The following is a 23,170-nucleotide window of genomic DNA, read 5'->3' on the forward strand; positions in this document are numbered from 1 at the left end:
TTCGGATGCACGGTCCGTGTGCCGACGGCTTAAGGTGAGTCATTCGTCACCGGGCGATATGCAGGCGGCCAGCCGCGTACGCTATTCTTGTCTTTGCCAACACGGCAACGATTTACGCACTGAAGAACTTGAACAAAATCGCTCAACATTCTCAAACGGTATGTTCCACAACCTTCACCGTTGGTTTCAGACAAGGTACCAGAGCAGCGGTTAAATGACTAAGCCAAAGTCATAAAGTCGATTCTACGGCACAAAATTCGTCACAGAGACGATAGGATTCCAGATTTAACACTTCCATCTTCAGGTAAGAAAGCCTCTGCACGCTTAGTTTTATAAACCTACCCCACACTTACAATGGAGCGCTTATGAAGATCCACCTGCCTCGCGGTAGAACGCTAATGGAGGACAAATTACCTGGTTGGTTGGTTGTTCTGGGGAAGGAGACCAGACAGCGAGGTCATCGGTCTCATCGGATTAGGGAAGGAAGTCGGCCGTGCCCTTTGAAAGGAAAACAAATTACCTGGCATTTCTACATTTACATCTACATGGATGCCCCGCAAATCACACTTGAGTGCTTGGCACAGGGTTTCTCGAACCACCTCCACAGTATTCTCCATTATTCCAATCTCGTACAGCGCGCGGAAAAAGCGAACACCTACATCTTTCCGTGAAAGCTCTGATTTATCTTACTTTATGACAATGATAGTTTCTCCCTATGTCGGTCGTCGTCAGCAAAATATTTTGGCATTCTCAGGAGAAAGTTGGTGATTGAAATTTCGTGAGAAGATTCCGCCCCAACGGCAAACGCCTTTGTTTTAATTATGTTCACACCAAGTCCTGTAATATGTCAGTGGCACACTCTCCCATATTTCTCGATAATACAAAACGTGCAGCTCGATGTACCCTGTTAATGCTATAAGGATCCCAAATCGCACATCACTACTCCAAAACAGGACGGACAAGCGTAGTGTAGGCAGTCTCTTTAGTAGATCTCTTACATTTTCTAAGTGTTCTGCCAATAAGATGCCGGCCGCTGTGGTCGAGCGGTTCTAGGCGCGTCAGTCTGGAACCGCGCGACCACTACAGTCGCAGGTTCGAATCCTGCCTCTGGCATGGATGTGTGTGATGTCCTTAGGTTAGTTAGGTTTAAGTAGTTCTAAGTTCTAGGGGATGGATCACCTCAGATGTTAAGTCCCATAGTGCTCAGAGCCATTTGAACCATTTGCCAATAAGATGCGGTCTTTGGTTTGCCTTCCCCCGAACATTTTCCACGTGTTTTTTTCAATTTGAGTTGTTTGTATTTGTAATTCCTAGGCACGTAGTTGAATTTTCGGTCTTTAGATTTGACTGATTTGTCCAGTAACCGAATTGAACATCGAATGTGCTGCTCGTCGGGATTGCAAGCTATTTAATTTCAACTGTTTATACCAACACCGCCCCTCAAAAGAGTCAGAAATGGCAAAGAAGCCGGATCGTGGACGCAAAATGGAGAGCGAAAGGAGAGGCTTATACCGGAAGACGGAACCCTTAAAAAACAAAAATAGTGCGTAAGCTCCAGACTGCGGATCCAAGGGGCTGAGGTTCGAGCCACATGTGTTCGTAGATTTTTTTTTATAGTTTTCTTTTATCTGCTCTCACCTATGGTAATGTTAATGTGAAATGCACCGTTCGTCGGAGTCCGCGATAAACTGTAGGCCCCCTATTACTGGCTGAGTAAGTCAGATCGAAAACCGAAGTAAATTACAGGCATACCACGTCCAATAAAAAGCGCAGCACTGACGTGTACAAAATAACCTTCGGGATGATGACAGTTTTACTTTCAAGTGTGCATTAAACCAGTTATATTTACAGTAGCTATAACGACTACGTTTCATTATGTGACTTGTTGAAACTGTTTGTAGATATAAATTAACCGCCTGTCATAGTTGTTATTCACAATATGTACTAGGCTGTGTCATGAACATGACTATGAGTATATAGCACAATATTATGAAAACAGGTGGACTGCTTAGAGAGAATGACCTACTTGTTAATGGAGCGCTTACGGCGGTATGACGCTCATGCAGGGAAGGAAACAAGAAAGATCAGGTTTAACGCCCCGACGACGAGCACTTATGGAGCACCACCTCCCTACTGAAGAGACCTTGCAGAGGGCCACTGGATTTACAGAGAGGAGTATCACAATGGGAAGGCACTGTATTCGCTTTCGTGTGGGTGTCGGTCCAAATCCCCGTCCGGCCATCTACGTTTAGGTTTTCCGTAGTTTCCCTGAATTACTTAAGGCCACTACAGGAATGGTTTCTTTGGTAGGGCACCGTCGGTTGTCTTCCCCGTACCTCCATAATCCGAGTTAATGGCCCGCGTCTAATGACACTGAAGTCGACAAGATGGTATGCCATTATCTCCTTTCCTTAACTGCTGATGGAGCGACTGAAGAGAGACGTCTTTTGCGAATCAGCGTTTGCAGAGGGTCTTCTAGTTGCCGATGGAATGCGTGCAGTTGACCACCTACTTGCCGGTGAAGCTGTTACAGAGGATCTCCTACTTGCCGAAGGAGCGATTACAGAGGATCCACTGTTGGCCAAGGAGAGCTCACACGTGAACACCTACTTGCACGTCGAGTGGTTCCTGAGAGACAATTATTCACAAACGGAGCACTTACCACTAGATGTCTGTGACGTGCCAGCCTAAACATAGGCAACTGCGTCTTCCCACAAGTACTTGTTAATTCCTTTGCGAGGTCATTTAGGAATGTCTAAGTACTGCAGGTCACTGTAAACTTTACGTCAGCAAACAACCGAAACTAACAATCATAGACATTGTGTGTGCCTCATTATAGAAGTCATGAATACTAAACTCAACATGAACTAGCGCTGTGCCTGCATTCATTAAATACTTATCCGACATGAATTACTTATAGACTACTTATTAATTTAGTTCATTCCCCCTGGCTAGAGTATTTACCCCCTCAATAGCTTGTGGAATGAGCCACTTCGCCCGCTAGTTCTATGTTATGTTATTTGGTTGGTTGTTGGTTGGTTTGGGGAAGGAGACCAGACAGCGTGGTCATCGGTCTCATCGGATTAGGGAAGGATGGGGAAGGAAGTCGGCCGTGCCCTTTCAGAGGAACCATCCCGGCATTTGCCTGGAGTGATTTAGGGAAATCACGGAAAACCTAAATCTGGATGGCCGGACGCGGGATTGAACCGTCGTCCTCCCGAATGCGAGTGTTATGTTATTTTCCACTATGATATGGTGTACCCAACACGGATAAACATTTTAGTGAAATTACGCTAACGATTGCGTCAGTCCGCCAGAATAGCAAACACATTAATGGACCACTTCTGGGATTCGGGGGAGGGGGGGGGGGGGGGGCGAGCTTGCCCCGGATCGAATCCACCTCACGGATTAACGATGAGGGTTAGTGAGCTGACCATCTTGGATGTCGTTTTCAGGCGGTTTCCCGCATCCAACTTTTAAATACATGGCCTGGTCTCCACGTCTCGCCAAAGGTAATATTAGGAAACGTTCTCACAACTGACAACGCGATTTGCACCAGATGCAGGCAGACGGGCTACTCAGATCCCATCCCAGAAGCGATGGGGAGGGGAGAGGGGGGGGTGGCGCAAGGAAGGTCATCAGCCCATTAACTGTCGCTAACACTGCCACAGCCCGTATGACAATGCCGACCCCTTAGAGAAAACGGGGCAAAGTACAGAAGAAGAAGAAGAAAAGGAGAAGGAAGGAAGCTTAGGTTCAAATGGCTCTGAGCACTATGGGACTCAACTGCTGAGGTTATTAGTCCCCTAGAACTTAGAACTAGTTAAACCTAACTAACCTAAGGACATCACAAACATCCATGCCCAAGGCAGGATTCGAACCTGCGACCGTAGCGGTCTTGCGGTTCCAGACTGCAGCGCCTTTAACCGCACGGCCACTTCGGCCGGCAAGGAAGCTTAGGGGTTGAAGTCCTGTCGACAACGTGTTAGGTCATCAGAGACGGAGCACAAGCTCTGATTGTTCCAAACATGGGAAAGAAATCGGCCACGCCCTTTCAAAGAAACCATCCCGGCATTTGCCTAGAGTACAATTACCCTCTACCAAAACTACAGGTCGGTCTTTTTGGTACAATATTGATAGCATTGGTAGGGAGAGAAACACAAATGAGCGTGTGAGAGAGAAACAGGGAGCAGACGACTTCTGTTTGTTTTGCACATACTTAGAACTGCACACCGTTCAGTGTTAGTCCACAGCGTGTTTTATATCCTTACAAAAAGTAAATTGCATTTTATAACTAATAAAAATTAGTACACGTAACTTCTGCGCTTTTATGTAATCAAAGCAAGTATGTTTGGTGCATGTACGGTTTACATGCACAAATATAAAAAAGTCTTCATCAAGATCATCAAGATCAAAGTGCAAAACTGTATTCTCTTAACACAAACATGTTTTACTCAAGCTTGACGAAGTATTGAAACTATCTCTGACATGTTTTGTGGTTTTTTATATTTTTTATCTTTTTTCGAGAAAATTGCGTGGTCTAGCTTTTTTTTCTGCAACGTCCCCCTATTTCACGTTACAAATCAACACTTTTCGAATAAAATCTGAATTAAATATTGATAATTTCAATTTTGCTATAAATACGGTTTATATGTAACTACGTAGAACCAAAATTTTTCATAGCTTATGTGGCTCTTTATTTGTCCTCACACCGTTTCTAGATGGTTTACCACTTCCCGTTTCTTGGGAAATCAAGGAAGACAGTGATCGCACAGGCAAACAAAGCGCTCGAAATGAGGTAACCCCCGATAGGTATGCAACACATCTAACATACAGATAGTGCGGCTACGATCTTAACGGACCGAAGCTATTAGGAAGACTACCGTAGTCTACTGTAGCCTACGGTAGTTTTACAACTGTAACCTGGAGCGATTTAGGTAAGCCACGAAAAATCTAAATCTAGATGCTCAGATGAACTGTCGTCGTCCTGAATGCCAGCACTACCTGCTCAGGAAGAAAGGGAAGAGGAAGAGGAAGAGGAAGAAGAAGGAGAAGAGGAAGAGGAAAAGAATTAGACTAAGGATTGCACTGAACCTTCGATGACTACAGTAATATAAGAAATTTAGTCTGCCTTTATGCAAAACACCTTGTTATTCGTTTATTTCTTTATTCTCACAAACTAGCACGCGAACAGCAAGATGGCGTAATATTCTGGATCAGAAACAAAGTGAGAAAGTATTGTTTTTCTGTGTGTAAAAGCAGCTACACACCATCCAATGAGCATCACATGATGTTAGACTAGTAAAAAACGGCAACAGAAAGAAAAAAAAAAGCGCACAGAAAATTGTCGCAAACCGTGACAATAATTGCTTAAAACATGCTGTAACATACAATAAATAAGATTAAAAAAAAACACTGACGATGGTGATATTTGTCGCCGAAACTATTTTGGGAGAATAAAGAAATAAACGAACACGGTGTTTTGCATCTTTGCGGACTCAATTTCTGATATTACTGTTTTTCTATGCAAACACGGACCAAATGGAAGAGTTCCAAGATAAGATTATTGTCTTCGATGACCAATATGCTTATGTCACTCACCACACTAAGTACGTTTGAATGTGTAGCATCTGCATGAACATGGAAAATGAAACACGAGAGACGTGGCGAATTCAAAGAAAGCAGAATTATGCTTATGTAGATCACCAGAAAAGTTTCGGTAAATTCAGGTGCAAGAGCGAGAAAATTAAGAGAAAAATATTTCATGCCTAGAAGAAGCTAATTATGATAGGCATCGCTAAAAAAAAAATGGGAAGATTACAGTATGACATCCAGTAGATGGTGACATTAGAGACAGAGAGACAGAGAATAGGGAAGTAAATCGACCATATTGTGTGTCAAAAGAACTATCCCGGCATTTTCCTGAAGCAATGTGAGGATACCATAGGAGACCTATATCCGAAGGACCGAATGGTAGACCCGTGAATTTCAATAGCCGTCTTTAGGCAAGTATTCAAGCATGCACGTGTACCGTCAACTCACTCCCATTGTGTCGGCCCGTTCAGCAAGCAGATACGCCAGGACCTGGGGGAGGGGAAGTCAAAGGTCACGGAGGGCGGGAGGGGATACGCAGCGTCCTTAGCCGCAATTTCTTGTGTGCCACACATTTAACACAGTGTTCCTAGTTCGTTAATCGTTATCTGTTACATGACAGTTGTTAAACCGGACTGCCTATTTTTTCACTGCCCGCGCTATTTTCGGCGCGTCATAAGATTCGGCTTTCTCGTTAGGACCGGCAGGCCTTTCTTTCATCGCGTGGCGCCGCTACTGTACGGCGTGTTTTTGGCGCAGCGCGGCGCTTCTTTCGTAGGCAGCTCTGCAACGCGGGCGGCCCATTCGGGTCCTAACAAAGTAGCAGCTTTTTCGGAGACATTTTTCGGAAAGCTGATAACGGTTGTTTATGGTCTCAGCTGGCGATACAAAGACGCCTGTTATGCATAAGGCTACTTGACGTCAGAAACTGAAACACACTACCTCGAAAGCAGGAAAAAGAAACGGAAGATACACGAATAAGGATTACGAGCTTCTTGTTTTATTCTATAGGTATTAGACTGCTGTAGTCGCGCCATTTCTGACACATGTGTGTCGAGACAAAATTCACGACGACACGCTCAAATCTCTGTGAGATTACGCAGTGCGAAACAGGTCGAGTAAAAGTGGAAAGGTGTTTGTGGAAAAGTCTACCTGGTAATAAACAACCTAAAGAATCCAAACTATTTTTGACACATTCTTTTTGCACGTACTAAGTTTGTCAACAGTACTAATCAGTGCTCGTGGTTATTTAAAACCTATCCAGTCAGCAGGATGTTATCTTTTGGAGGTTAATAGCACACATGTTAAAAGAATTACTGACATAATGAGGCAGCAACTGATTCACCTTTTAGTAGATTTTCTCGACAGATATCCATCATGTTGCATCCTGTTTCAAATTCTCTTGCGCTTAGTTTTTTGCTACTTCTACTTTCAATGAGGAGGTATTGAATAGAATTGGGGAGAAGAGGAGCTTGTGGCACAACTTGACTAGAAGAAGGGATCGGATGGTAGGACATGTTCTGAGACATCGAGGGATCACCAATTTAGTATTGGAGGGCAGCGTGGAGGGTAAAAATCGTAGAGGGAGGCCAAGAGATGAATACACTAAGCAGATTCAGAGGGATGTAGGCTGCAGTAGGTACTGGGAAATGAAGAAGCTTGCACAGGATAGAGCAGCATGGAGAGCCGCATCAAACCAGTCTCAGGACTGAAGACCACAACAACAAGAACAACAACAACAACAACAACTTTCGGTTGTGGCATGTAGAACAGTTCTACTAAAATTTCTCCACAGTGAAAAAATTTAGATGGGTAACACGAAAACATCGTAAATTCCAACGAACTTCAGAAATACAGATCCAGCTTATGATTTTGTTGGGAATTACTTTCGTTGTTGGAAATTTGTCCCTATATTAAGTGTAGTTATGTTATTTCGTTTAATGTGAGCGCAGAAGAAAATTAACATTCCAAGTCTGGACTGCAAAGTAGTTTCAGGGAAGGTGAAAGTTCCATACATGCAAGCGATGCTGCAGATAATATTAGAAGGGAAAGTGATGGAAACTCAGATCTTTGCATGACACATGTGGATTAAAAGAGAGATTTTGTCAGCACCATGAAGTGCATTTAAAATGTTTAATAGCCAAACAGTCACTGACTTACACTAGTTTATGTATGTCTATACAAATGCCATGTGCGGTTCAACTCGATATTCCCTCATTGTACACACGTAGCTATTGCCGTAAAATCTTCAACGACGACATTCCTTGGTCACAATGGAGACAGCTGAAAACACTGAATTAAGCAAAATATTTATGACTGAAATGAGGTCTGGAAACAGACGAGTAATTTACTGTACCTACAGAAACTCCACGACGGGGAAAAAATTGCAAAGACGAGTCCGTGGCGGGTGCAAACTGATGGGTGAAAGTAAAAGAGCAGATGTTAAGACTCACTAATGTTATTGCCTTTTTGTATGAAAACAAAACAAATATACGGTTATGGCTAAGGTTTGGTTTAATTAAAGAGAAAGAAACTAAGAGGACCAGAAAGGAGAGTAACAAACCGAACAAAATGGTGACGCTATGGTCAAAGTAGCGAAAACAAATCCTACTAGCTAGAGATGAAGGTTACACAAGTTGTGTGAAACGTGGAACACGTACGCAGCAAACTGGGACACGCGAAGAATGTAGAGTTTTGCTTCGAAAGAAAGTTGCTTGTACAAAACTCGATGAAGAATTCCTGAAGCAATACGTGCACAATTCAGTGCGTGCGGAAATTCCACGCATGCGATTGGAGATTTGAAAAAAGTGGATCGATTGGGAATGTGACGTTACAAGAACGCGTAAAAATTGTTTTCGAGATAAAGTGCAGAATTAGAAGACGTCCGGCAAAACAGGTGATAAAATTATGACTGCAGAAAGAAGGGATGGGTGTACCGTTACGTTCTCTAGCAGCAAGAAATAAAATGAGATTGTAAGCGTACCATTTATACCGGAACCAGGATGTTTCCATTTCTTGGTCACTGGATTATATGTTTCATCTAAATTTTCATTATTTATATGGAGAATGTTCTAGCCCGACACTAACAAGGACGACAACAGTATTGTAACCATACCGGCAAGTGCCAAGTAACTGGAACTGTTATTGTTGATTTGTTTGTTATCAGGCCTCGTGTCCACAATCGAAGTTATACACGTAATATAATGTAGATTGTACACTGTCTTTACGACCATAACAAAAATCTTATATAGGCCGTAAGTGTTTCGCTTCATTTGAATTTTCAGTGGTCTAATTTTGTGTGTCCATTCCTAATTCTTTTACGCGTAGGTTATCGATTTTTAGTACCCTGCCCTTCACTGACAATGAATCAGTAACTGCATTGTACTAAAAGCGAACACCTATGTGTAGAAGAATATTAGGAATGATGTAGGAAACAAAAAATCTAACCACTGAAGGTGGTATATACCTGAAAATACTTGTACTTCATATTTTGTTCGTCTGAATTATTGAATGTAAACCATGTGCATTCCGTTATCTATATGAACTGAAAGGAATAGTAAATGAAGCTGTATTTAAATCGAACAAGGTTACTGGGAAGGTAGCTACTAGACACATGGTCACAGCTCTTAGCTTTCTCGAGTATCCCTGTGTGTGAGTCTCCCCTCCTCCAATAAATAATTCTTAGCGTTGTTACGGTCTTCAGTCCGAAGACTGCTTCGATGCACTCACCGTGCTACTCTATCCTGTGCAAGCCTCTTCATCTCCAAGTTACTACTGCAACCTACACCGTACTGAATCTACTTAATGCATTCATCTCTTTGTCTGCCTCTACGATTCCCCCCCCCCCCCCCCCCCAAATATCAAATTTGTGATCCCCTGATGTCTCAGAATGCGCCCTATCAATCGATATCTTCTTCTGATCAGGTTGTGCACCAAATTTCTTTTATCATCAGTTTTATTCAGGATCTTCTTATAAGTTACGTGTTCTATCCATCTAATCTTCATGTGTATACTGTTCATCGTCCTCGTTTCACTTCCATACACGGCTGCATTTCAGCCAAGTACCTTCAGAAGAGACTTCCTAGCATTTAAATCTATATTCAACGTTTACAAATTTCTCTTCTACAGAAACGCTTTTCTTGCCGTTGTCAGTCTACATTATATATCCTCTCTACTTCGGTCGTCATCAGTTCTTTTGCTCCCCAAATAGCAAAACTCATCTACTACTTTAAGTGTCTCATTTCCTAATCTACTTCCCCCAGCATCAGATGACTGAATTCGACAACATTCCGTTATCCTTGTTTTTTTTGTCGACGTTCATCTTATATCCTCCTTTCAAGACACTGTCTATTCCATTTAACTGCTCTTCCAAGTCCTTTGCTGTCTCTGAGTTACAAAGTCATCGGCAAACCTGAAAGTTTTTATTTCTTCTCCCTGAACTTTAATTCCTACTCTAAATATTTCTTTGGTTACCTGTATTGCTACGGATTAAATAACATCGGGGATAGGCCACAACCCTGTCCCACTGTCCATCACTCCTTCGCTTTCCATGCCCCTCTACTCTGACAGTTGTTAATTGGTTTTTTGATAGGTAATCGGACTAGTTTGGGTTGAACTCTCCAAGCGGTAGAGTAGAATGGCAAATGCAGTAAATCTGTTGGATGTAGTTTGCACGGTGGGAAGAGGATGAATTAGACGACAAAAGAAATCGTGATGTTTTAGCAGATGATGTGACTTTTGTGTGAAACGTTTAGCCCGTGCACCGTGGTCTTTCGCGTTTGCCCGCAAGGCGTGTGTCTGGAACACAGTCAGCTCACCTGCAGCACCCTCTTGGGCAGCCCCGTCTTCTGCGACAGCTGCTTCAGGTCCTTGGCGTCGGGGTTGTGGTTGATGGCGAAGTAGGACTTCATGGTGCGCAGCTGGTGGTGCTTGAAGGAAGTGCGCATGCGCTTGGTGCGCTGCTGGCCGTTCACCACCCCGGGCGTGCCGGGCCCGCGGCCGAACGGCGTGTCCAGGTAGTCCGCGTTCAGGTCTGCAACCGCGGGAACACATCAAGGTCAGAGCGCGAATACCGTGCGCAAAGAACGGCACGTTTTTGACAGAAGTGGCGCCTGCCCACCAAATACATTAAGGCAAACTACACTACTGGCCATTAAAATTGCTACACCACGAAGATGACGTGCTACACAGGCGAAATTTAACCGACAGGAATAAGATACTGTCATATGCAAAAGATTAGCTTTTCAGAGCATTCACACAAGGTAGGCGCCGCTGGCGACACCTACAACGTGCTGACATGGGGAAAGGTTCCAACCGATTTCTCATACACATACAGCAGTCGACCGGCGTTGCCTGGTGAAACGTTGTTGTGATGCCTAGTGTAGGGAGGAGAAATGCGTACCATCACGTTTCCGGTTTTGATAAAGGTCGGATTGCAGCCTATCGCAATGTCGGTTTATCGTATCACGACACTGCTGCTCTCGTTGGTCGAGATCCAATGACTGTTAGCAGAATATGGAATCGGTGGGCTCAGGAGGGTAATACGGAACGCCGTGCTGGATCCCAACGGCCTCGTATCACTAGCAGTCGATGTGACAGGCATCTTATCCGCATGGCTGTAACGGATCGTGCAGCCACGTCTCGATCCCAGAGTCAACAGATGGGGACGTTTGCAGGACAACAACCATCTGCACGAACAGTTCGACGACGTTTGCAGCAGCATGGACTACCAGCTCGGAGACCATGGCTGCGGTTACTCTTGACGCTGCATCACAGACAGGAGCGCCTGCGTTGGTGTACTCAACGACGAACCTGGGAGCACGAATGGCAAAACGTCATTTTTTCGGATGAATACAGGTTCTGTTTACAGCATCATGATGGTCGCATCCGTGTTTAGCGAGATCGCGGTGAACGCACATTGTGTATTCGTCATCACCATACTGGCGTGTCACCCGGCGTGATGGCATGGGGGGCCATTGGTTACACGTCTCTGTCACCTCTTCTTCGCATTGACGGCACTTTGAACAGTGGACGTTACATTTCAGATGTGTTACGACCCGTGGCTCTACCCTTCATTCGATCCCAGCGAAACACTACATTTCAGCAGGATAATGCACGACCGCATGTTGCAGGTCCTGTACGGGCCTTTCTGGATACAGAAAATGTTCGACTGTTGCCCTTGCCAGCACATTCTCCAGATCTCTCACCAACTGAAAACGTCTGGTCATTGTTGGCCGAGCTACTGGCTCGTCACAATACGTCAGTCACTACTTTTGATGAAATTTGGAATCGTGTTGAAACTGCATGGGCAGCTGTACCTGTACACGCCATCCAAGCTCTGTTTGAGTCAATGCCCAGACGTATCAAGGCCGTTATTACGGCCAGAGGTGGGTGTTCTCGGTACTGATTTCTCAGGATCTATGCGCCTAAATTGCGTGAAAATGTAATCACATGTCAGTTCTAGTATAATATATTTGTCCAATGAATACCTGTTTATCATCTGCATTTATTCTTGGTGTAGCAATTTTAATGGGCAAGTAGTGTAGTTTCTATCAACGAAGCATCATCAAGAAACACCTGATTATATACATTAGCTTGTATAGTAGCCATCTTTCAACAGCGCAAAATAACTATATAAAATAAAAGGTCATAGTACGTCATTAAATATACCATCAACAGTAAAATGCACTTATAGAATTAAACAATGGAAAATCTAGGATGGAATAATGACAATATTATGAAAAGGACAGACTGCTATTCATCATACAGTGGAGATGTTGAGTCGCAGACAGGCAGAGCAAAAAAACTAGTAAACATATAAAATTTCTGTCAGAAGGCTTTCTTCCGAAATAAACAAGATACACACATACATTCACATAAACGCAGCTCTCACACTGTCTTTTTGTTATGCCTGTCCGCGACTCAAAATCACCTTTTCATAACATTGTCACTAATAAAATTTACCACTTTAAGAACACTTCATTCAGGTCCCTATATCTGTATTGAGTCCTTTCTTCTTCAAACGACTCTCTTCAAATATAGGATGGGCCTAACTGAAACTGGCCCAGAAAATATTTCATGCATTTTAAAATAGGCAACCCAGCTTACAGCATCTGCCCTGGGAGAATATACTGTTAGTTGGGTTGCCTATCTTAAAGTGCTTTCCGGGCCAGTTTAGTTTTGCAGATTCTGCGCACGGTACACGGCAACACGTGCACAAAATATAGAGAAAAAGAACTTTGCTTATTTTTGTGGTAAATGTATTTGTGTTCACCTGGTATATTCAACCAATAAGCATTTAGAGCCCTGGTACTGTATTTCATACAGGAAAAGTATAATAATTTTAAATAAATCTTAACCTAAGCAGTAATACGGTTCTCATTAGAAGAAGTACTGTTTTGATACTGTCCTTGTAAATATTCCTGTCCACTTGACTTGAGAATTCTCGCCTGAGGAACTTTTGATTGGACTGTCACAATAGTGCTACAGCTGTGAATCGCTGTTTATATGGGTGCTAATCACGCATCCATGGACCAAGTAGCATCCTTCCCTACATGTTACCTATGACAAATTACATGATGTAGCTGCTGTTTCTAGGATTTTCTAAATAATTTTCCTTGATTTCATGCCTCTTATTTTTGTTATTGCAGGTAAACACTGCAACAGTTATTGGCATCTTAGGCAAAGACAAACGATCGAGCCTGCTACATTACGGGTGTAATTAAGCCGTACTAGCCCACCAAACTGAAACGCAAAAAATCTATCACCAATACTCTAGTTCGTGAGCAGAGGATTTCTTAATCATTGTAATTGCCTGTCTCTGTCTTTCCTTGACTTTTAGTTGAATTCTCTTCAAAAACTTCCTGTTTAAAAATTTACAACCGGACTTGCGGAGTCCTTAGAGTGAAGTATTTCAACCCAATGCAAACCAGTGGGTCGTATGAGGGCGATATTGCCTTCCTGACATGCTGCTGCTTCTCTTCAGCCTATGAGCTCTGTGTTCTGGTCGCTGAGGAAATTATTATGGCTTCACACTGTAACTACAATCCTGACAACGAGCACGAAGCGTTACGGTGAAGGTACAGGTGCCACTGACTACTGGATTTCATGCTGCTACTCAGATACGTGAGCCTAAATGCCTACTAATAGAGACATGTCTGTTACGTAACAGTAAAAATAGGAGAAACATCGCTAAAGGATGTCAAATTTGAGGATGAAATAGAATTAAATGAAAGAATGATCTGACATAAGAACATCTAGAAATATGGTATTTGCATGTATACGCGAACAGATTTTAATTTGCAGAGTTAGGAGTATCTTTCCGTAGGAATTCTATGGTGTTTCCATGAATAAAGTAACACATGGTTTATGCTCCTCTTCCTCTCACACCTGGACAAGTGTATCATCTTTAGAGACCTCGCTACAGACGAGATATAGAAGCATGGAACAGTTATCATTGACTTTTTAGTTCAGAAATGCGGTAGGTATATCTTCCATTCCTTATTAGCAAACTCACATGTCTTCATAAGTACCTGAAATTGAATTACTTTTCGATTTTTTTACATTATGTTTAATGTGATTTAGCACATGCAGAATATTTTTGAGAAGTTAAAACTGTCTGCGGAGTCGGGACACGAACAATCACACTTGTGTTACTTAGGAGGTGCTCCTGTAAAGCCACAGTTTATTACTGACTCTTTACGGGCAAGATCCCGGGTTCAAATTCCACTTCGTAGTGAAGTTTTTATCTGGTCACCAAGGATGGAACAACATCTTTCTCATTTCCAGCCTCCATGGTTTGGTCCCCTGGGAGTTTTATTCACGCAGCATAGTGGAAGAGACTCTACTTAAATCAGACGGTATCGAGACGAGATAGCTGGCCGGTGTGGCCGAGCGGTTCTAGGCGCTTCAGTCCGGGACCGCGCGACTGCTACGGTCGCAGGTTCGAATCCTGCCTCAGGCATGGATGTGTGTGAGGCCCTTAGGTTAGTTAGGTTTAACTAGTTCTAAGTTCTAGGAGACTGATGACCTCAGATGTTAAGTCCCATAGTGCTCAGAACCATTTGAACCATTTTTGAGACTAGATAGCGTTACGCAGGAATTTTAGTTTCGGTCCATTGAGGATGGTCACATTTTTACTGGCCACAAACTGTCAGCAGTATTATGGAAACGCATCTTTCAGAAAATTAAATAACCTAAATCACAGTAAACTAAAGCGCGTATGCCGCACGGGATTAGCCGAGCGGTCTTGGGCGCTGCAGTCATAGACTATGCGGCTGGTCCCGGCGGAGGTTCGAGTCCTCCCTCGGGCACGGGTGTGTTTGTGTTTGTCCTTAGGATAATTTAGGTTAAGTAGTGTGTAAGCTTAGGGACTGATAACCTTAGCAGTTAAGTCCCATAAGATTTCACATACATTTGAACATAAAGGGCGTATGACCAGCTTCCTAGAAGACACAGACCTGAAATCCGAACGATACATCGTCCTGTGCTCAAGGAGTAATTGAACGGCAGAGTTGAAGGTGTCTATCATCTAGACACCGCTTCCCCAGACACTACTGTATGCTTTCAGCAAAGGCCCACTGTAATTTTTTTAAACAGCTCTAACGTTACTCTCGGAAGACTGAATGGACACCACTCCTCCAATCGAGGAAAAATTGCTTGGTGGTATTATGAATACAAATCCATGGTGTTGTCACATATGCTGACCTTTCAGTCACGTAGCTGAACTGCTACGGCGGCAAATACCAGATAAAGAACATTCGCAAGGGTTACGCCGGCTGGGAATGACCCAGACCGTCACCCTCACTGGCTTCCTTCTACCAGAGTGATCTGCAAGGAACGAAGGCAGCGGACATAGCTCAGATCTGGCACACGGGGTGGCTCGACATCAGCGAACACTTGGCTAATTAGTGAAGGTTTAGGTCTGGACTGCAGATGTATTTCATTACAGAGGTTGCACGACACTATTATTTCGCATACGAAACTTAGAAATGCTCTCAGTTAGCTACTGAAATGTGAGGAGGAAGCGGGGTTATTTAGATCCCTCGGGGCGCCACTGTAAGTTGTGGAGCAGACGTTGAGCAACAAGAGTTGTGACTACACGCCTATTAAATTAAGTTGAGCGTTGTTCAGCTACGGGGCGCCTTGGGCAACTCCGAGGCGTCGGGCCCACGGGAACCAGCGGAGTCCTTTGATCCGTGATGTGTGTGAAACAAGTGTCGCAGCTGTATCCGCACGGGACCCGCTTCCATCACAGCTGACTTGTTTTCGGCGCGCGCCCTCGCGACAGCGCCAATGAACACGGAGCATGCGCCGCTCTGGAAATGTGCCATCAAATCGATGTTTACTCACATCTCTCTCCGCGGCTTGACGTTTTAACAGCTCTCGCCGAGAGAGAGCTGCGTCGAAGCATCGCACCACTGCTCCTGTGGGACTGCCCTGAGGAATGTTGAGGTCGCATCTTTTGAAACGATAACGTTTTCGCCATGAATTGGAGTATCTATACATATTACACTTTGTTACACCACGCCATGTTTATCTTTCTGTATGTTAAGGCTGATCTCAGTTGGTACTGTAGGGATTATGATTCGGTTTTCATTAATAGATAAGACTCGTTCACAAATAAGATTTGTGTGGACGAGCGGTTCTAGGCGCTTCAGTCCGGAACCGCGCTGCTGCTACGGTCGCAGGTTCGAATCCTGCCTCTGGCATGGTGTATGTGATGTCCTTAGGATAGTTAGGTTTAAGTAGTTCTAAGTCTAGGGGACTGATGACCTCAGATGTTAAGTTCCATAGTGCTTAGAGCCATTTAAACAATTTTATGAAGATCTGTGTACATACTTTATTAACACTACACCGGAGATGTTGCCCAGCCGTAGATACATACTGCTACCCGTGCGAAGCTGTGGAAGGTCGCTAGTTTACTATGATTTCCATACCTTCAATTTTGGCTTTTAATTTATTTTAAAACGCTTAATATGCCGGAAACACTGCAGTTGTTAACAACAGAGAAATAAAAAAATGGCTCAAATGGCTCTGAGCACTATGGGACTTAACATCTTAGGTCATCAGTCCCCTAGAACTTAGAACTAGTTAAACCTAACTAACCTAAGGACATCACACACATCCATGCCCGAGGCAGGATTCGAACCTGCGACCGTAGCAGTCGCGCGGTTCCGGACTGCGCGCCTAGAACCGCGAGACCACCGCGGCCGGCAACAGTGAAATAGCTACAAAAATTATGAGCTTATTTACTAATGTTGACACCTCCTGTGTTTTCAGTAACTCGGTCACTTAGCAGTCGAAACTACAGTTCAAATGGTTCAAATGACTATGAGCACTATGGGACTTAAAATCCGAGGTCATCAGTCCCCTAGAACTTAGAACTACTTAAACCTAACTAACCTTAGGACATCGCACACATCCGTGCCCGAGGCAGAATTCTAACCTGCGACCGTAGCGGTCGCACGGTTCCAGACTGAAGCCCTTAGAACCGCTCGGCCACAACGGCCGGCGAAACTACAGCTGTGGCAATTATAACAAATAGTGAAGTCCATGGCGAAAATGTTTTCATTTAATAAAATTCAACGAGACTATGAACCCACAACAAATAGAATGACATCCGATCAGAATGGTCGCTGCGATACATTATCAAGATCATTTCGTCTAATGATAGGTAAAATCGTGATATATCGCTCCAGCACTTCAAATGAGTACTGATCAGCGGATACGGAATTTCTATACAGGGTCGTTTCATGACGATGTTACAAACATTCAGACATGATTGAGGAAGGGTAAATCTATCAATTTAAGGTAAGGGGGCGCTGGTTTGGGAACAAACGAGCCGGAAGTTACAAGCAAAATCATTCTGATCCCTCTGACAGTGGCACATATGTGCCGGTACTGTTGTTCCTAACATTGTAGGGTAGGATAATATCAGAAGTGATTTAGTATGCACCAAAACAAGAAAAAAATTTCTAGTATACAAGGGCTCTAAACTGTTTACCTTGATATGAGCGGTTGTTCATGTTCGATACTGTGAAAAACATCTTTCGTACTGCATGCTCTTTGCTTTCTGTATTTTGGAAGAAGGTAGCACGTACGAAAACAAGGAAAAAAATGACTACTGAAACGCATACTTTAAAAGCTATAAGCACTCGTTCATTCTCATTGTTGCAACAACGTAGAGTACGTAGAACTTGATAGTAGTTGTGCCGGCCGAAGTGGCCGTGCGGTTAAAGGCGCTGCAGTCTGGAACCGCAAGACCGCTACGGTCGCAGGTTCGAATCCTGCCTCGGGCATGGATGTTTGTGATGTCCTTAGGTTAGTTAGGTTTAACTAGTTCTAAGTTCTAGGGGACTGATGACCTCAGCAGTTGAGTCCCATAGTGCTCAGAGCCATTTGAACCATTTGATAGTAGTGGAGATGTGTTGAATAGTAGCCAAGATGTGTACGTGCACAGCCCTCAAGGTGTGTGGTTTAGAGCGGATGTTGACTAGACATTTTCATTCTTGAAACTTCCTGGCAGATTAAAAATATGTGCCGGACCGACACTCGAACTCGGGACCATTGCCTTTCGCGGGCAAGTGCTCTACCATCTGAGCTAGCCAAGCACGACCCACGACCCGTCCTCACAGCTTAAATTCCTCCAGTACCTTGTCTCGAACCTTCCAAACTTCACAGAAGCTCTCCTACATACGTTGCAGAACTAGCACTCCTAGAATAAAGTATACTGCGGAGACATGGCTTAGCCACAGCCTGGGGGATGTTTTCAGAATGAGAATATTTTTGTGCACTGCAGGAGTTGACGCTGTGTTACTGACGAGTTGACTGCCGAAACTGCAAACGTTATCTGACTGAAGGCGGTCACGATTGCCCGAAACTAGTAATGACATAAAATATTTTCTTAAAATTATGTGTGGCTGAACGCATTCTTCGCCAACGACCCTGTAAATTAATTGATATTTGGTCGAGATAATAAATAAAGCCGGAAATATGGTGAGAATTTATTGAAAAACTGGAAGTCACCCGTTGGGATTTTTTGTGATCTCTCAAAGGCTTTTGATTGTGTAAATCATGCAATACTTCTAAATAAGCTCAAGTACTGTGGTATGAATGGGACAGTGCTCAAATGGTTTAAATCATACCTAACTGGAAGAGTGCAGAAAGTTGAAGTAAGCAGATCACATAATATGCAAAAAACTGGTGATTTCTCAAACTGGGGAACAATCAACAATGGGGTGCCGCAAGGTTCGGTCTTGGGTCCTCTGCTGTTCTTAATACATATTAATGACTTGCCATTCTATATTCACGAAGATGCAAAGCTGGTACTTTTTGTCGATGATAGAAGTATAGCTATCACACCAAACAGATAAGAATTAACTGGTGAAATTGTAAACGATGTTTTTCAGAAAATCAGTAAGTGGTTCTCTGCAAATGGGCTCTCATTAAAGTTTGACAAAACACAGTACATACAGTTCCACACAATAAATGGAATGACACCATTCATAAATATAGACTTCGATCAGAAATCGGTAGCTAAGGTAGAATATTCAAAATTTCTAGGTGTATGCATTGATGAGGGGTTGACCTGGAAAAAACACACTGAAGATCTGCTGGAACATTTGAAAATACTATGAAATGAGCACCCTTAGCTGCATACAGGCGTTGACATACGTCAACGGGGATCGATGAAAATGAGTGCCCCGACCGGCACTCGAACCCGGGATCTCCTGCTTACATGGCAGACGCTCTATCCATCTGAGCCACCGAGGACACAAAGGATTGCGCGACTGCAGGGATTTATCTCTGGAACGCCTCTCGCGAAACCCACATTCTCAACGTATTGTCCCGTACTACATTCGTAGTACACTCATTACTCAAAAAATGGTTCAAATGGCTCGGAGCACTATGGGACTTAACGTCTGTGGTCATCAGTCCTCTAGAACTTAGAACTACTTAAACCTAACTAACCTAAGGACATCACACACATCCATGCCCGAGGCAGGATTCGAACCTGCGACCGTAGCAGTCGCGCCTCCGGACTGAGCGCCTAGAACCGCTAGACCACCGCGGCCGGCTACTCATTACTCGCGGCGCGTTCTGTGTCCTCGGTGGCTCAGATGGATAGAGCGTCTGCCATGTAGGCAGGAGATCCCGGGTTCGAGTGCCGGTCGGGGCACACATTTTCATCTGTCCCCGTTGACGTATGTCACGCTTGTAAGGAGCTAAGGGTGTTCATTTCACTGTAATTTCATTCTAACGAGCTGCATGGTCACCGATGGTATCTTTCTTTCGGACATGTCCGAAAGAACAGATACCATCTTAGTATATGAAACATTTGAGTTCAGCTACTTACGCTATTAGGGTCATTGCAAATTTTGGCGATATACATCTCAGTAAATTAGCTTACCACGCCTATTTTCATTGTCTGCTTTCGTATGGCATCATATTCTGGGGTAACTCATCATTGAGTAAGAGAGTGTTCATTGTGCAAAAGCGTGTAACCAGAATAATTGCTGGAGCTCATCCAAGATCATCCAGCGGACACTTATTTAAAGAGCTAGAGATCTTAACTGTAGCCTCACAATATATATATATTCACTTATGAAATTTGTTAATAACAATCCGAACGAATACAAAATTAATAGCAGTGCACATGGCCACAAGACTAGGAGAAAGGATGAGCTTCACTACTGAAGGTTAAATCTAACTTTGCCTCAGAAAGGGGTAAATTATGCTGCCACAGAAGTCTTTGGTCACTTACCTAATAGCATCAAAAGTCTGACAGATAGCCATATAGCAATTAAAAGGAAATTAAAAGAATTTCTTAATGGCAACTCCTTCTACTCATAAGATGAATTTTTGGATATAGTAAGTGGGTAATTTCCCCAACCCCGACCCAAAAAAAAATTAAAAATAGTAAGTGTCTAATATTTTGTGTAATGTAATAACTTGTATAGACACCTTTTATTAACCTGACACGTTCCACATCATTACCAAGTGTCGTATTCATGATCTATGGAACAAGTACTAATCTAATGTAATCTAAACCTCCGAAGCAAAATTCCGGAAGATCAACGCTATTTGAGCACCGGAACTCTAACTCTCTCTCCCTCTCTCCCTCTCTCTCTCTCTCTCTCTCTCTCTCTCTTTCTGTCTCTTTCTAACAAAGGCACGAGAAGGGCTCGCCTGGCGATATGAAGTCCCAGCTGCCAATTTCATGCCGCTCTGCAGGAAACGGCTATCGACGATGGCTATGGAAGCGCGAGGGGAGCGGCGGGTCAGGTCTCGTGCCGGCTTCTGGAAGCGGCGACGTCGCCCGGCGGGACACAAGTCGCGCGCACCGCGCGGCAGGGATTACCGGGCGCGCTGTCAGCGGCAGGGGCAGTGGCTGGGCGGGGGCTGGCGACGCCGCGCCGCGCCGGATACCGGCTAATTGGGCGCCGCGGCGGCCGGCGGATCAGCGCGACGCAAGCCGCTTTGCGAACGCCGCGCGCTGATTGGTTCCGCTGTCAGCCGGATTAGGCGGGCATCGCCAGGGGCGGCGCCGGCTGCAGGCTGCAGGCGCGCCGCAGGAAGCTCCACTCTCTTCGCCCCCTGACCTGCCGGCGGGCTGCAGCTTCCACGCCCTTCTGGGCCACCAATGCGAACAAAGTACGCGACGAGATCCCAAAAAAATACTCTAATCTTTCGGAGAAAAGACGTTCTGCCTAAGTGGACCACAGTGGCCAGTTTGTAAACAAAATTATGTTATTGTATTTTCAACTTAGTGTCTCGCAAATGGTTTCATTAATAATGCCGACTTCTTAACAAGTCAACTGTGTACTTCAGGGCGTTTATGCGTAATATTTAAGCGGTCAGCCCAGTCCACTTCTTCACGGGCTGCGACTTGTGCCTCGTTGTGTGCCAGCATCCTGGTCTCCTGACAGCCTGTTAGCTTTCTGTTGACCTCTGGCCCCCGTTTATGGCTGATGGTTCAAATGGTTCAAATGGCTCTGAGCACTATGGGACTTAACTTCTGAGGTCATCAGTCCCCTAGAACTTAGAACTACTTAAGCCTAACTAACCTAAGGACATCACACACATCCATGCCCGAGGCAGGATTCGAACCTGCGACCGTAGCGATCGCGCGGTTCCAGACTGTAGCGCCTAGAACCGCTCGGCCACTCCGGCCGGCTGTTTATGGCTGAGTTTGACTCCCGATGCTCATTACGCCCTTTGACGCTCTCGTTTTTCGAGGACTACTTTATGTGACTTTTCAGGCTTTCCCGACGGATTTGTTGTAAAGAAGCTTGTCGAGTTTGCCGCCGGATCGTGTTGTGTAAATACAGTACCACCGTAATGAGATTTTCATTCTGCAGCGGTGTGTGCGCTGATATGAAACTTCCTGGCAGATTAAAACTGTGTGCCGGACCGAGACTCGAACTCGGGACCTTTGCCTTTCGCGGGCAAGTGCTCTACCAACTGAGCTACCCAAGCATGACTTACGCCCCATCCTCACAGCTTTACTTCTGCCAGTACCTGAAAGAAAGGAGTGCTAGTTCTGCAAGGTTCGCAGGAGAGCTTCTGTAAAGTTCGGAAGGTAGGAGACGAGGTACTGACAGAAGTAAAGCTGTGAGGACGGGACGTGAGTGGTGCTTGGGTAGCTCAGTTGGCAGAGCACTTGCCCGCGAAAGGCAAAGGTCCCCAGTTCGAGTCTCGGTCCGGCACACAGTTTTAATCTGCCAGGAAGTTTCACAGGTTACTCCCGTTGCGACAGCGTAGAAGACGTACACTATCTGACCAAAACTATGCGAACATCCCTGTATAATGCGAAGTTTAACACGAGATGCAATGAGAGGCAGACGCGCCAGTATAGGAGGAGACGCGGAGTAGGCCTATTGTATTGTCAGTAGAGAATTGCTAACGGCAGAATGGATCGATCAGGAAACGGAAGTGACTTCGAACGAGGTCTAGTCATCGAATGCCATCACAGTAACGAATCCATCAGGTACATTTCAGCCCTGGTAAAGCTGCTCAGTCGACTGTTGGTGATGAATCAGGACCTGGTAGAACTCTCATGTGGAGCTGGAGAAGGACTGCGGAGCATTGTGGAGGGTAAACTATCATTGCTATATTGTGAACCTACATAGTTAATTCAACACAAGGAAGGAGTCTACAGCAGCTAGATGAACGAGGAATCCTTCTATTCGGATTGGCCAACGACGAGGTTATCAGCGAAATTAGTAGAAACGAAATGTTTAAAACGTAGAAAATGAGAGAAAAGAGATAAAAGTTATCTGAGAATAAATCGCTCTCACTTTCCCCAAATCTCACCCATGATCAGCCGCGCAATCACACTAACTCACATCATGAAAGATGCGGCGTTGGGTCGCTGCGTCTTGATGTTGATGACAGCCCGTTGGTATGTTATTGTTGTTGTTAATTTAGTGATCGGCCTGGTCGCCAACATTCACTATAGTTTTCTTTTCTTTTTTATTAAGGCTGTGTTCGATTTTATGTTACCGATTGAGGAGAGTTGACAGAAAGCAGAACAATCGCATCCCGAACGCTTTCCACGCCGACACCGTCTGTCCCA

The 23,170-nt window shown here is 44.4% G+C and overlaps 1 protein-coding gene across 1 annotated transcript in view; it reads right to left on the bottom strand.

Moving 5' to 3' along the window:
* Positions 1-23,170, bottom strand: part of LOC126260744 (protein apterous-like) — a gene marked incomplete at its 5' end in the record, with an annotated part of 346,928 nt that overhangs the window by 24,977 nt on the left and 298,781 nt on the right. Inside the window, one exon of the mRNA XM_049958083.1 lies at positions 10,410-10,624. Within this exon, the coding sequence (XP_049814040.1) occupies positions 10,410-10,624 (215 nt within the window). The remainder of the gene's footprint in view (positions 1-10,409; positions 10,625-23,170) is intronic.

The sequence above is a fragment of the Schistocerca nitens genome, chromosome 5 (genome assembly GCF_023898315.1).
Source record: "Schistocerca nitens isolate TAMUIC-IGC-003100 chromosome 5, iqSchNite1.1, whole genome shotgun sequence".
Taxonomy (NCBI): Eukaryota; Metazoa; Arthropoda; class Insecta; order Orthoptera; family Acrididae; genus Schistocerca; species Schistocerca nitens.